Here is a 14,983-nt window from a genome sequence, read left to right as displayed (position 1 = left end):
CTGATATGTAACCTCGTACGTTACATTACAGCTTTACTTAAGAGTTCAATGAACACCTCTCTTTGTTTCGACAAAAACTGAACTTTTCAAGCTTTACAAAGGTAGTATTTTTTTGTGGTAGTAGTGTGTTGGATTCCACTATGTTTTACAGGTGAACATATTTTGTGTCAACCCCCTATTGATTTTACAGACCGGCACCAAACATCGGTCTCAATAAAATGTTAACAGGTTTTAACAGGATGTTTTTACAAAATGGAATTTGACACCACTGGCAAAACTACTCTCATCATCTGTGAGAGGACGCCAGATGGATGTGTTAGCGCTAAGTGAGTCTGCAGGTATATGGAAAAGCTCTGACCAAGTGAGTACACTGAAAAGATAATGCGCATAGGTGCACTCCGAACATCCCATCAATTGAATTACAAGTAGAATCTCCCACTTAAAGAGTGTTTCCTGGAAAAGGCTTCCTCTTTCCTTCACTGTTCCAGGGCCCAAACATCTTCAACAACAACAACACTTTTATCTTCCATTTCTCGAAACCTGACACTTGGTAAACACTCTGCCCAAAAACCCCAAACACTTCCATGAGCGGTTTAGACAGCTCATAATTTCCAGTTTGAAAAATGGGAGGGAATTCTATAAAAATATTATTTTTATTGATTTAAGCTTGAGCAATATATCTTGTTGCTTAAAGGAAGTACAAGAACATTCAAACTAAAAGAGAATAAAACCGCTCCTGTCCACAGAATCCATTACTATTTATAAAGTGTAGATGTACAACTCTTATGTACTGATAATAACCTATTATTTTACATAGAAGTGAAATAAGCCCTGTAGTGTTCTCAAGGGAACAGCAAAAAAGAGTCAGGCAGTGCTCAAGGCTGAAGCTGATTCACAACACATTTGTAACAGTGTTGTTTCTCAGAGAAGAGCAGACAAAATAGGAAAATAAAAAGAAAGGAATTGACACTTTTGCATTGGCTCAGTATTAGTGGTTTCAACATGTGCTCTCATTTTACACTTATCTAAATTCTTCATCTTTAATAACTTCCTTTAAAGCCACCTGAAATGATTAAGAACAGAAATCATGAAATAAATAACTAAATTGTGAAAAAAAGATTGTTTGGCAATGGGGGGATTTCTTACAATTTGTTGTAACTGCATGAGGGATGGTGATTTCAAAGTAAGCTACAGTTCCTCTTGTTTTTCTGAAGTCACGAATAATGGTGCTATGCATGCAGAGAAGTGTGAGGAATTGCTGTATGGTAACTGGTCACTGATCCAGCTTTAGGATCCTTATGTCACACTCTCTCATTTTCTAATCTCAGTGAGAATAGTGTGAAAGTTCCTGGGTACAGCACGCAGCTGCTGAAAATAAATAAATGAAATTAAATGGAAATAGGCAACAATGTGGGCTGTCTGTGAGGGTCTTCACGAGCCTATGGTGCAAATAGGAATGACAATGATGAGAATGATAGCTACTGCAGTGGCAATGAGTGCAATCAGCTTGCAGATCTTGGCCCGGCGCTGGTCTGCCTCTTTACGCCTGAGCAGAGCATCGTAGCCTGGAGTGTAGATGTCATCCATCCAGAATTCCATGTTGTTGGGGTTAAGAGACTCCTGAGCCTGAGGAACATGTTGTTTACAGAGTTTTAAAGCAGATACAGCAGATATCTAACCTATTAAAACATTGTGAACTCTTTTCTACTATACATCACTAATCTGTGTCACTACTAGCTCTGCTTTCCTTGAGTCTGCAGGATGCATGTATGTTAGGCCAGTTATCCCCAGAAATAAAAAGCCTATCTTACAAGAGAGAAAAGAAATGCAGACAGCATAGTCGATTTAGTCATTTATAGATTAAAACCACAGACTTAATGTAAGAGATAAGAACGGAAACAGAACATAATTAAATGTTTTTAACTATTGTAGCTCTTTAAGAGTCAACTATTTTTACCTGTAAGTCCAAAGGGGAGATTCGTGCCTCTCTGTCATCTACAGTCCAGATGGGTCTACCCCTCCCCTCAGCCGATCTGGCGTCAATGATCTTCCCAGAGGTTAGCCCACCTGTCAGACTGCTGTCTTTGTGGCGGAACAGGGATGAATTAAACACTTGGTCCACCAGGTTGGAGGATTTTTGGGAGAGTAGGTTAGCTGTGCTGCCTGACTGATCTGTCTGGAAGGAGCCAAACAACATAAAAATATAATACTGCATATGCAACCAACATCTATTTTTACCTTCAAAAAGATGTGAGAGGCAAAGTTGTTAATTTAATTGGTAATTTAATTAATTTAACTAAATACCACAATCAAACATGCATATGAATTTGAATGGATAAGCTGTGTTTTTTTGCACTTACGTCTAAACAGTATGTACTATGAAGGTTTAAACCAATATCCCACACAGGGGGCCAACTAGCTTGTCAACTGACCACATAATCACATGTATCTACCCAGCAGAACAAAGTGCCAGCTACAGGCCTGATATGTTTTGTGGTCCCACAGCATGGACACACACCTGGTGCACATACTGGATTACTGTTCAATCTGTTTTGTGAACTGATGCACATATAATGAGAACCCCGTCTCTCATGTAACACTTATGTATCAAGGAAAATATAGAATAAAACGTACACAGTAGATTTACTCTACCTGTCCAGTTTTTCCATGTGAGCCTTTGCCATCTTTACTTTTTGAGAATGACACTGTCCAGTCTCTTGCAGAGTTAGAAACATTCTGCTGTTTGGAATCAGACACACTTTTCTCCTCAGGCTGTGTTTTGGAGGCACGTCGGGATGATGGATCCTTCTTCCCTTCTTTCACCCCCTTAGAATCAGCCTGACCTTTGCTGCTCTCTGTTTGGTCCGGGGGAGAGTTCCATCGGCTCCAGTCCAGACTACTAGTGCTGGTCCCTGGAAACAGATGTCCAGATGCAGAAAGAGGTTGAGGATCTGATGAGTCAGAAGGAGTTATAGGGTGGCTAATAAAGGAGGAGACACCACTGAGAGGCTCCAGCCATCGCCCGCCGCTTTGTCCACCACCGACAGGCTGCTGGATCTTTTCATCCAGTCGCTGCAGAGCAGAGAGCACCTGGGAAATCTCAGCCTTTACATCATTCAGTGACTCCAGTTGTCTTTCTATCTGGCTCATACGGAGTAGCAGCTTACAGACACTGGCCTTCAGCCCATCGTCACTGCTTTCCAAGGAGTGGAAAAGCCTTTGGAGTTGACCTAGGCGACCACGTCTGGCCTCGGGGGTGTCCTGGTTGATGGTCCCCGTTCCATCACTGGGGTGCAGGACTCCTGTGGAGCCACACATGCTTATGTCATCTAAGAAACGAAAGATGGCACTGATGTCATCCTCACCAAACTCAGGGTCATCCAATGAGGTCATGAAAGAGAGGCGATCTGCGTGGACCAGGCTACGGAGGCGCCGGGGGTCCGGTAGGTCTGTCTGGGTTCCCTGTGCCTTGACTGCATCACCTCCACTTGGCAATCCACTATCCCCACTCTCACCTCCCGAGGACCCCAATTTGCTGATAGCAGGGGTTGATCGTCTTGGAAGTTGCCCCCCTTGTGATTCCATCCCCATCCCAATGCTGCCCATGCCTATCCGGTCCTCTAGACTGTGACTCTTGTTGCCCCAGATGGGCCTCGGGGCCTTGGGAGGCTGGAGGTGTCGGGGGGACCACTCTGGGGCTGACCCAGGTCCGAAATAAGTTGAGTCCTGCAGGTCGTCAAGGCTTTCATGTTTAGCCCGCTGCTCTGGCGATTGGTGGACTGTTGTTGGTGACGGGTAAGGATTCGGAATATTTTCAAAGCTGTGATTGTCAAAGCCTTTCTGCCCCGTTTTGGGACTAGGAGACTCACTGCTGACAGTCACCTGGGGTATTAGAGGCGGCTGGTTATGGAAGTCCTTCCTAAAGATGTTTCTCTTCTGGTCAACAGATGATCCCTGTTCAGGTTCAAACACCTCCACAGGTGCGGAATCTCCACTAGACTCACTGTCCGTTTCCAAAGGCAAGTAGATATTCTTCATGACCTCGCTGGAGATTTGACCACTAGGGTACAAGAGTGTTGTATGAGGCAAGTCGAAGGACACAGCCCTCGCCCTGATTGGAGGGGAGGACACAAGTGAGATGGGATCGGGCGGAAGACTCGCTCGCTTGCGGGCAGAGTAATTAGATCTCGGAAACAGCAAATGCTGGTCGATAGGCCCACCACTGGAATCGGAGTGGGAGCGTGCTCTCTCTTGACCAGGAATGTTCAGCTGGTGGATTCCAGGCAGACTGGGGCCTGGGGACTGGTCAACAGGGAGGATTGTCTGGGCTCTCATTGGCTGACTGTCATCAGGAGCCCCACCCGTCATCTGAATAAGATTGAAGATAGTTACAATGTCAGCAGCGACGCCTATGGGTGATAGCCCTTGGCCTCTGGTGGAAACCCGGTCTCTGAAGAGAGTGGCTGGGAAACAGGGGTCCCGGCTGGCAGCAGCAAACAGCAAACTCCTGAGCTCGATGAGATGCTCTAGGTCAAAGCGGGTGCTGACCATGCGGCAAAGGTCCTGGAACGTCAGCCATTGCCTCATATTGGCCAATTCCTCTAGGATCCCAAGAAGGACCCCAGGGTATTCCTGCTGCAGGTTAGCCATGGTTGCTCACCTGAGGGAAAATAAGGCAAGGCAAAGCAAGTTTATTTTTTATAGCACCTTTCAAAATCAAGGCAATTCAAAGTGATTTACACAATACCTAAAAGCCATTAAGACAAGATATAAAATAAACATAAGGCAGTATGAGAAGACACAAACATAACTGCAGGTAGAATTAACATCCTGTATCTAATCTGTTATGTGCATGTAAATCTTAAACACCAGATGTAAATGAAAGATTGCAGCTCTCTTTCTCTGATTTTTTTCTCTCAGATTTTTCAACATTTAATCAATATATCATAATAATAATTATAATGATGATGATATATTAATAGTATGAAGCACGTAGTATGATAATGTATATTAATATTAGATGTTCATAAGAATAATAAACAATAGTAACAAAGCATTATTTGGATACTGTTAAGTGTTACTGTATATTTGTTTTATTTTTATCTAAAAGATTATAGATCATTATTATTGCTGTCATTATATTGCATGTCAATAAATGAAATAAGACGATTATAGCAATAATACAGATAACATTTTTATATAGGCTATAAAATTAACTGTGTAGCAGTTCTTCACTAAATTACAAGTTTCACATAGTTACAATATCAACAGTGTTCAGATTTGATACTGTTTCATAGTCATCATATAGCTGATCAAAAATGTGTGACAGTCAAAATAATTGGTTTTCAGTTCGGATGGGAAAAAGCCCTTTGAATGGGAAATTGCAAAGCGACCTTATTTTTGGCCCTAAAATAACCGATCATCTGATCTGATGACGCCGTCACACTGCGCACATCTTTACCTCACTGGACATTTTTAATTCACTCATTTCCATTAACAGCTTCGGGGCATACTCACCACTTTACTGAGCAAATGTGAGATGTGTGGATGAAAAGGCATATCTTCATTAACTTTAGCCCAAGTAATCGAGTCGTATTTGAAAACGATCTGTAGATAAGATCAGGAGAGGGGATTTCTTTTTTTCTTTTTTTTTTTTTATAGGCGCAACAATCTGTACTACGAGTCCCTTTTTGTGTTAATGAATCAGCTGGGACAGTTATAGTGACGCGACGATGTTGCAAACGTAATTTGGGTTGTAAATATCTTTCTGAAGGTGCAGCTGAGCCGAGGACTATTTCCACTTACCTGAACCTATTGAGAGAGAATCGCAACCGCGCCTGCGTCCATCAACACTGACAAATAAAATCCAGCTTTAAGCCAAAAGCGAGGCCATATTCCAAATAGACCCGGGTCGGCTCATACTGACACACTCCCTTCACGGGCTTCTCTGTTTGTAACAGCGACTAGCCCACAGCCCAGGCAGGAGAGGAGAAAATTAGAAATCAGGTCATCTTCCCACAAGTCCCTGCAGTCCCCTAAGGGACCTCAAAATACATCCAAACGGTTTCCCCTCACCACAGATCAGCGACGACACTTGCAAAGTCAACAGTACATCCACATTTCAAATAGATACATTCGAGGAGGGACACACTGTTGGCAAGACACTCCAGTGTGTATGAGTGGGGCAGGACGAGTAGCATATTTTCTCAGGGTGCCATGGCAGTAATTGGTTATGTGTGCAAGGTGAGCATGCGAATAAAGGACAGATTAAAAATTGATGTTTGCTAATTGACACTCCTAGAACTACAAACTGACATAAGGTCTGGAGCGAGCTGCCTGTTAGATTGATGCTTAGACACAGAAGTATCCGCCAGACTTCAGCCCTCCCAGACTTTTCACCATTACTCTGCATTATCATCCATAAAGGGTTGTACTTAAAACCCCATTAGAGCCGGAGAAGTAGTAGCACTCTGCTACATCGCTGAGTAGTAGCACTCTGCTACAATCAGAATGGACATCTCTAATTCATCGGACAACTCACCGAGGAGCACATCCATCATCTCATGTACTCAGCAGTCAATGGGGATCAATGCAGTGAATGAGCCGTGGTATGAAAAGCAATGTGGGTTTAGATGTAGGACAATAATGTGGTACTCCCAGCTCTGTATACCAGGTGAAAAAAGTACAAAATGCACTCAAAAGATAATTTGTTAAATAATTTAATGGTACATGGCATTTACAATAATACAGACTGATTGGAAAAACTGATTGCTTTTGTCATTATTGCAACATTGTAATAACTTTCTAACAAAACACTCTTTTAAGAGAGGTACCTTCAAAACAGCATTGGTCCCAGCAGACAGGAAGTGGTATTACTCTATAAGGGACCAGAAACTATAAAAAATGAGAGAAGATTTTTACAGGACATTAGTGTGTTAAGATTTCAGCTGAGATGGGAGCCTTGCTCTAGTTTTTTCTTTGGTTTTGATTTCACCACTGGAGCTACAATAGTTGGAGTCAGTGAGGGATTCAAGGCTGGATCTAATGCTGGGTTCAGGGCTAGCAGGTCCAGTATTGTGGTACTCTGATCACCTGTGGAAATACAGCATCAGGAAGGTCAGGAAACAGAGTGGTGGCATTCAGCATACATATTTTTATGCTCCGGGATGAGGCTGCTTACCAGCGTTGTCCTCTTCACCACTGGGTTCTGGTTCTGGACTGTGGAGAGAAACCCGGGCCAAGTCTGCCAAAGCAGTTATGAAACTTTCTTCTGCCTCCTAATGGACACAGCAACACAAACAGTGCTTAAAGGACTTAACTGTGCTGGACTGTAGATATATTCATAAACTCATCATCGAGTAGAGAAATACAGTAGACTTGAAGTATATTAACCTGTAGCTGCATTTTGATCCTTTCCATGGTTTGATCTTGGGCCACTTTCTTCCGCCTCAGTTCCTCATATATCGTCTCCTGTTCCAGATCACACAGCTCCAACACCTTCCTTTTGTGAACTTCAACCCTAATACACACACAAATTAAGAAAAACTCAAAATTATCCTCATGCAATGTAAAATTAACTGAGTAGTCCCCCTCAAAACGTTACTAGCACTTCAAGGCTTGTTGTACCTTTGTTGAAACTCAGCGGAGGTGGGTTTTTTGCCCCAGTTCACCAGCTCCCTCTGCAAGGCCCTTTTCAGCTGACCGCTGCTCTCCTTCCTCTCATCCACCTCTGAAGGAAAAGTTTACAACAGTAAAGTTAACACTTAATATTCTTTGAAAGTAGAGGAGTGTTTGGTATACTCAAAATTGTCACTGTCTCCCAAGTCCAGACTACTACTAGAGTCTGGGTGTCATCCTTGACAGTACACTATCCTTTCAATCCCACATCAGTAACATTACCCGGTCTGCCTACTTCCACCTACGAAATATTAATCGCCTCCGCCCCTCCCTTACCCCCCACACTGCCGCCATCCTTGTCCACAGCCTCGTCACTTCCCGTCTGGATTACTGTAACTCTCTCCTCTTCGGCCTCCCTCTTAAATCCCTCCATAAACTTCAATTGGTCCAGAACACAGCTGCCCGTATCATTACTCGTACCCCCTCCATCCACCACATCACTCCTGTCCTCCAACAGCTCCACTGGCTACCGGTTCAGTTCCGTATTCATTTCAAAGTCCTTCTATTAACATTTAAGGCCATCCACAACCTCGCCCCCCCATATCTGTCCGACCTCCTTCATGTTCCCACTCCCTCCCGCTCCCTCAGATCATCTTCCTCCACACACCTGTCTGTCCCCTCCGCCCGTCTCACCACCATGGGGAGTAGAGCATTCAGCCGCTCTACTCCCCATCTCTGGAACCTACTACCACCCCAACTCAGAAATATCGATTCATTCCCCTATTTCAAATCACAACTCAAAACACATCTGTTTAAAACTGCCTTTTCCATCTGATGCCAATTGCTCTGTCACTTTTGTATTGTTTTTATTTTTATATTTCATTTTTATTGTTGTTAATTAATTAATTAATTCTTAATGTGTTTTAATCTCAATTTGTGTAACTGTGTACGGTGTCCTTGAGTGCTAAGAAAGGCACCTTTAAATAAAATGTATTATTATTATTATTATTACATACTAATCCAAAGCAGGTTTTTAGTGTCTAGTGTGTTCACACTAGAAAAACCACAAAATAAAACGATACATATCAGACAGAATGCAGGCTACATATGGTAGAAATAGACATTTTGATGTTTGGTATTTTTGTATACTAACTTGTAAAACAGTATACTATGATGATTAGTACGTAGTACATACTTTATAGAAGCAGTATGTATTACAGACACAGCTATTGTCTCCTATTTGTCTTTTGTCCACTTAAATCAAACTGCAAACTTAATGAAATAGCAAGTTAGCAACCACAGAGGTTACAACTACTACAGGTTTATTAATTTGGTAAATCAACAATCACAAGTGCCCAGTAATATTTAACTATAATATGGCTTACTAATGAAACACAGTAATCATAGCCTCCATTTGTGGAAAACATAACACTTAATACAAACAGCATTTGTCTTGACAGAGAATATTAACACTAGAATCAGGGTTTACACAGATGTTGACGTGCACACGTGTTGTGATCGTCACCTCACCCCAGTTTATGTTTGACTGATCCTGCTGTAGTTTTTTGGCAACGTCTTGTAGGTTGGAGTAGTAACTTCGGACGTGTGCAGTGAGAGAATCTTTGGTCACGTATACGCTCTCTGACGCAGCCTCTATCAGGTGGTGCTAATGAGTTAAAAAAAAAAAGAAACAAACAAAAAAAACAAAAAAAAAAACAACAATTGTTATTTACTTGGCAAAGTAATCTAAGACGCATACAATAGGAATTTGATTTATGAGGGATTCATCATAATGATTTATTCATTCATCGTATCTTTAACCCAAAACCATACCTTCAAGCTATCGTCCGGTTTCAGAGAGGTCTCTGACTCTGTGGTTTCCATCACCTGTTGGATGGCGTGGCTGAGGGCATTGCCAAGCACCAGCTGTGCATGGCTCTGCAGCAGCTCCACTCCTGTTTCCAGTTCAGAAAGGAACTCCTGCTGGAAGCTGTGACCCACCAGCTGACTCTCAGGACCCAGATGCCTCTCTGCCAGGCTGGCACTGCTATTCTGTGATCGGTAAGAGAGTCACAGTCCAAGTAGGTAGGTGTATATGTACTGAAGATGCCTAAAAATCCAATTATCACTCAACTGAAAGATTTGGTAATGAATTCTCAGTCAAAAGACTGTATTTACAGGTGGAGAATTTTCCCACCTTGAGAGTTGAACTGGCACAGGACTGGCTTTTACTGGGATCTTCAATAAGCACAGCTCTGAAATCAGTCTGAGACAGCGCCTTCAGCTTGGACAGCCTCATCTCCTTCAGCATGTGCAGACAGAAGTGCCTGACCACAAAGCACCGCTGCACTGCCACCAACAGGTGCTCATGTTTCTTCTCTATCAGTTTCCCCACTTGACTGAGGACAGGATCATATTGCATTATTTTACAGCAGCTCATAAAAATGGATTCAGATATAAGTGAATGTGCCCATTCAACTGTAGCTGTACTGGAAATCTACTCCGAAGTGCAAATTTAGCTTTATTTACTTCAGGTCTTTCACAACCTAAAATAATCGACATAAATGCTCCCATCTGACCTGTTGAGTGTGTAGCTCTGTCGGGCCACCATGGCTTGGAGGATCTTCATCTGTTGTTCACTCAGATGTTTGAGACAGGCCTGCACCAGAGCCATCTCCTCACTCCACACCTACAGAAAAAGAGGCTCACTTAGAAACAGTGAAAAGCATTTAGAATAATTAAACTCAAACTACAAATATCCCATGGCAACATAACACATAAAACAACGTTTAAAGATGAAAGTGAAAGAGGAAAGTGAAAAAAGGGAAAGTATTGAGCTGCCACGCACCACTAGAGAAGTTAAAATGAACATAACATGTATCTGATCCACCCCATGGTGTCTACCTGTCCATCTTTATCCAGCTGAGCCCTCATGTCCTCCAGTTGCAGCTTGATAGAGCACTCGGCCTGCTGCAGCTGTGCAACCAGCTCCTGCTCCAGATCCGACCACAACTTCTCACAGTGCTCCGCAGAGAGTTTTGACTGGGCAGGGACCGAGACCAGAAAGATGTCCTTGGCGAGCTCCCCGAGCTTCTTTGACCAGGAGGTACGACATTTCTGAAGAAGCAGGATTTTATGCGTGAGTTGCGGACATAGGCACATACACATGCGACCATCCCCACGATACTATATACAGTGTTGGATCTTTTACCCTCCAAAGGTCACAGAGAGCATCAGCCACCCTGTTCTCCTGCTGCAGCTCCAGATCAGAAATCTGCTGCCTGTGTTTCATCAGCAGCTCCTGGTATACCTGGAAGAAAGTTACAGTTCAGATTTAGATTGCGGTGGATTTGCATGGGCTTTATGTTTTTAATCTTTTTTTAATCTTTTCTTTGTTTCCCTTCATATGCAACCACTTATAGTGAACCTAAGACTAGAGAAGTGACTCAAGAACCAAAAAAGACAATTATAAACCAGAAAGTTGTCATGACTGTATCACATCAAAATTAATTAACTGCAAGGTTCTCCAGCCGGGTTGCTTTGCCTATTTATTATGTAACAGTAATTCCTGTTCTACATATTGACGTAAGGGAGGCAAACTGTTCTGACCTTGGTGAGCTGCTGTAGGTCGCTGTGAGTCTGTATCAGTTCCAGGGCGTGGCTCTTTTCCTTGCTCTGGCTCCTCTGAAGCTTCTTCCGCTTGGACTCTATTTTGCTGCACTTGTCGTCCACCAGCTCCTTGGTCTTCTGTGTGCACTCTGGAACATTACAGTTGACCGGTTGTGTATTACCAAAATAGTTGCTCAGCCAACTGATTGAGTATTGTACAAGTTGTGATTCATATGGCTTGTTCTTGTGATAAATGAATGAAAATAAATGAACAAACTTTTATTATTTCTGTATATAGTTAAATAATAAACAATTATTTTTTACAATCTGCCTCTATTTGTGCGTGGATGCAACAAATAGATAACGTAAAATATAAGTCACCTCATCCATGTGTAGCCAGTTCTCAACAAGAATAATAAAACAAAATAGAACAGTAAAATAATCGAAGAAAGGCAAAGTACATTGCCAGTAGCAACACTGTTCATTTCACCTGTTTTGTGTGTTTTTGATTACACAGTAGGACAGCGGTGAAAGTCTTGTGCTGAAAGATGTTGTATGAGAGTCTGGGATGCAGTAATAGGCATGATAGTCAGTGCTGTCCTGAAAGAACCTGACCTTATTTAAGGCGCTAAAGAGGATTCCCAGAAAATGGTCTATTTTGAGAAGGTACGTCATATAAGTTTGAAAAGTAGGCTAGACATTGTCCACTGCTACCTGCCACCAGAAACTAGTTAAGTATATTTAACACACTTCCACACCATAGTCAGTCTTTGGATAACTGTGTTACTATACTATTTTTCTCTTTTTTCACTTTTGCAATCACCTTCCTTAACCCATAACATGCTTGCTATAAAATGCCAACCATCTTTGTTTTTTGTTTTTGTCTTTTTTCGACCTAATTGTAGCTTGTAGTGAGTTTTCTTAGATGAAACTGAAACCACTTTCGTTTTAGGTGTCTTACCCTCAGTGCACTGTTGAAGGCCTTCGGTCAGAGTGGCCTGAACTTCTGAAAGTATCTTTTCCATGTGGCTAAAGGTCAAGATGTCATCACTCGTCAGCTGCTCCAGTGTTGTGGCTATCAGGCCTTGCCTCAGAGACACTTCCCGCTTTAACAAAGCAGGTTGGGATTGAAGAAGCCCTGTCAGCTCCTCCCACCGCAGCAGCTTCTGCTGTATTCTCTAGGAGAATGAGACATGTTCAACTTTCCCTTTAAACCATCCAGTTCCTCAAATGATGAGGGATGAGATGTCAAAACGATGGTGTGCCAACCAACAGCTTGTGTTGCTTACTTTTAGGTCTGCTTCTTGTGTGCTCACCAGATGATTCTCTACTAATAAAAGAGTTCGGATGAGAGACAGATTCACATCCTGGGCTTCATCTGGAGAGAAAATGCTGGTCTTCCTCAGCAGATGCTGACACAAGTCCTCCACCTGTTTGCTGAAACCTCTGGACTGTAAAAAGACATTCATTTTCCCAATTGAACTCTCACTATAAACAAAGGTTTTCTAATAGACTTAGTATATTATTAGTAGTTGTGTAACTGTTTGTTTTATGAGTTTTTCTCTTCACCGTTTGAAGGCCACGTTCAAGGAGATCTTTCTGAGCTCTCTCAATCTCCTCCAGTGTACAGGGAGCATCATCGCTCTTCTCCCTGGCAGTCTGGCCTGGTGGCAACTGCTTCTTAAGCTCATTTAGTTCCTAAGATAACAAATGACAACATATACTTTCCTGAAAGTCAGTGTTTCAATGCACAGTAAATCAAGAACGCTACAAAGAATGTGTCATGAAAGATACCAACTCACTGTGCAACAAAGAACATATGATGAACACAAAAAGCCATTTGGCTTTACCTTTTCCTGCATTTGAAGAATGTCCTTGCAGAAGTCAGCATCGTTTTTGTCTTTTGGAAACCGGCAGCTGAATATTAGTTTCATCATTTGAAGAAAAATCTATAGAAGCAATAAAAAGAAATAAAGAATAACACACAAAAACAGTTTGAACTTAATACTTACATATATACTGTATATATATATATATATTTTGTGTGTGTGTGTGTGTGTGTTAGCATGTAATAAGTAATAAAACAAAATAATAAAACAAATCCTCACCAGATATTTGTCTTCCTGAAGCTGAGAGCAATGCTGTTGTATATCCTGCAGGGCCAAACAGTAAAGACTGATCCTACCTTCGAAACTGCAGAGATGATAAGAGTATTATCACCGTCAGCAAACTGTTGTTTGTGCATACTTGCTGTAAGGTTAAAGTATATAGTTATGACTTAACGTTTGGAGACCACAGACTCCTACCCTGTTTGTGTCAGTGTGTGAGGGTAGTGAGAGACCCTGGTGAAGCTCTGGTTCTGCAGGCTCCTGGGGACCAGTGAGGAGGAGATAAACTGACTGCTGTCATCGTTGTCTTGCTCTTGGCTCAGAGACTCTCCGTCTGTGGAGGAGGATGACTCCTCATTAGGCATTGCAGGCAACTTGGAGTGCTCATGTAGTGACGGGTTGGATGCTCCGTCTGCTAATGGCTGAAAGATGTAGTGAAAGATTGCAGGGAAACTTTTTTTATACACAGTCTTATCCGGGAGTATAAGTTTGTGTTTGTGACAAGCCATCATACACTGATTACCACACACTATATTCCACCTTAATGAAAGCCAAACACCCTTGGATTGTGGCACATTAGTCTGTTAAATCTACTCGCATTTACAGATTATGTCATTATGTATGCATGGACTTACTCTGTATTTTTGGTTGATGGGATAAACCACCTTTGCTCTGGATGCAAATGCAGCCACATCACTGTTCATGGGTGGCTGCTTCTTCTCCTGGTCAATGAGCAAACAGAATCAAATGGTTAGTGGGAAGTTAATTAGTAAACAAAACGTGTACAACTGTCACTATTGTCATTTCCAGCACTTTAGCATCACTTCACCATCACAGATCTAATCCACCTGGGTAAAGCTAAAATATAATGTACATTAGAGAGAATAATACTTTTTCATTAGTGGTACCACTTGCTGCCTCCTTTCTGCTGTTGCTGACACAGTCACTTTGGTTGTTGTCTAACTCCCCGTCATCAGGCTCAAGCAGCCTCCTTGCATTGTAACCCTAATGAGATGAAACAAGGGAATGTGAAGTCAAAGATGGAATATAATAGATTCACAATAAGGCATCAAGACAGAGACTTAAGTGGGTGGGAGGGAAAAGAGCTGCTGCATTGCGTTTGCTTACTTGTCTCGTCAACAGCAGAGGCTTCATGCAGAAGACATACAAAAGGGCAGCGGCTAACAGTCCCGACAGTCCTCCACACACCGTGGCCCCCGTTAACAGCTCCGTGTATACATACAACGACTCTGCAAAAATTACCGGGACATCGACATGGCATTCCGGTATCTGTTCCTGCCCTGCCATCTCTCTGCGAACTCACCCAACTGTAGGAAAACTAAGTATGTTAGCCATTTGCAGGAGGGGCGACATCAAAACGACAGCCAAAACTCATCTCACCGAGGAAAGTAACTTAGCTCCTGATTTTTTTTTTGTTCACATGTACTTTAAATTTTTTTTCTGGCTGAGTTTACATTTTTTGACATCACCAAGCTACCAATTGCAACAAAAAGAGACCTCTTGCAGCATAAAAATGAAAAAAAAAAAGTTTCTCCAGAACTACAAACTTGGTGTATGTTTTAGCCAATGGGTGGGCAGAGATTTAAGACGAAGTCCCAGCTGGCTGGTTTTAGGGCGGAAAACAGATG

General features: G+C 42.3%; 2 protein-coding genes across 2 annotated transcripts; both read right to left on the bottom strand.

Annotated features, from left to right (window-relative positions):
* Positions 1-1,431: 1,431 nt before the first annotated feature.
* LOC111221960 (UPF0258 protein KIAA1024-like) lies at positions 1,432-4,650 on the bottom strand. The gene is made up of 3 exons (XM_022745563.1): positions 2,653-4,650; positions 1,958-2,176; positions 1,432-1,626 (listed from the first exon to the last, which is right to left on the bottom strand). Exons 1-3 carry the CDS (start codon positions 4,648-4,650, stop codon positions 1,432-1,434), a joined length of 2,412 nt encoding a protein of 803 aa, XP_022601284.1.
* Positions 4,651-6,742: 2,092 nt separating this feature from the next.
* Positions 6,743-14,842, bottom strand: evc (EvC ciliary complex subunit 1). Its single transcript, XM_022745379.1, has 20 exons — positions 14,463-14,842; positions 14,226-14,339; positions 13,970-14,056; positions 13,533-13,756; positions 13,335-13,419; positions 13,077-13,175; positions 12,796-12,924; positions 12,516-12,677; positions 12,188-12,404; positions 11,227-11,375; positions 10,829-10,927; positions 10,522-10,734; positions 10,197-10,306; positions 9,815-10,016; positions 9,451-9,669; positions 9,148-9,283; positions 7,627-7,729; positions 7,393-7,519; positions 7,181-7,277; positions 6,743-7,092 (listed from the first exon to the last, which is right to left on the bottom strand). Exons 1-20 carry the CDS (start codon positions 14,640-14,642, stop codon positions 6,944-6,946), a joined length of 2,901 nt encoding a protein of 966 aa, XP_022601100.1. The 5' UTR covers positions 14,643-14,842; the 3' UTR covers positions 6,743-6,943.
* Positions 14,843-14,983: the final 141 nt, after the last annotated feature.

This window comes from Seriola dumerili, unplaced genomic scaffold (assembly GCF_002260705.1).
Source record: "Seriola dumerili isolate Sdu_G_001 unplaced genomic scaffold, Sdu_1.0 BDQW01000088.1, whole genome shotgun sequence".
Classification (NCBI taxonomy): Eukaryota; Metazoa; Chordata; class Actinopteri; order Carangiformes; family Carangidae; genus Seriola; species Seriola dumerili.
The sequence above is the reverse complement of the archived record's forward strand: the minus strand, read 5'-3'. Positions and strand labels throughout refer to the sequence as shown.

Bases quoted from the DNA above. Each gene is read 5' to 3' on its own strand.
- LOC111221960 (XM_022745563.1), bottom strand. From the start codon at position 4,650: ATGGCTAACCTGCAGCAGGAATACCCTGGGGTCCTTCTTGGGATCCTA. The intron at 2,177-2,652 runs GTAGAGTAAATC...GGCTCCTTCCAG, and splicing joins CACATGGAAAAACTGGACAG to ACAGATCAGTCAGGCAGCAC. The intron at 1,627-1,957 runs GTAAAAATAGTT...CATGTTCCTCAG, and splicing joins TCTCCCCTTTGGACTTACAG to GCTCAGGAGTCTCTTAACCC.
- evc (XM_022745379.1), bottom strand. From the start codon at position 14,642: ATGGCAGGGCAGGAACAGATACCGGAATGCCATGTCGATGTCCCGGTA. The intron at 10,307-10,521 runs GTAGACACCATG...CTTTTTCTGTAG, and splicing joins AGCTGGATAAAGATGGACAG to GTGTGGAGTGAGGAGATGGC. The intron at 9,670-9,814 runs GTGGGAAAATTC...TACCGATCACAG, and splicing joins GTGCCAGTTCAACTCTCAAG to AATAGCAGTGCCAGCCTGGC.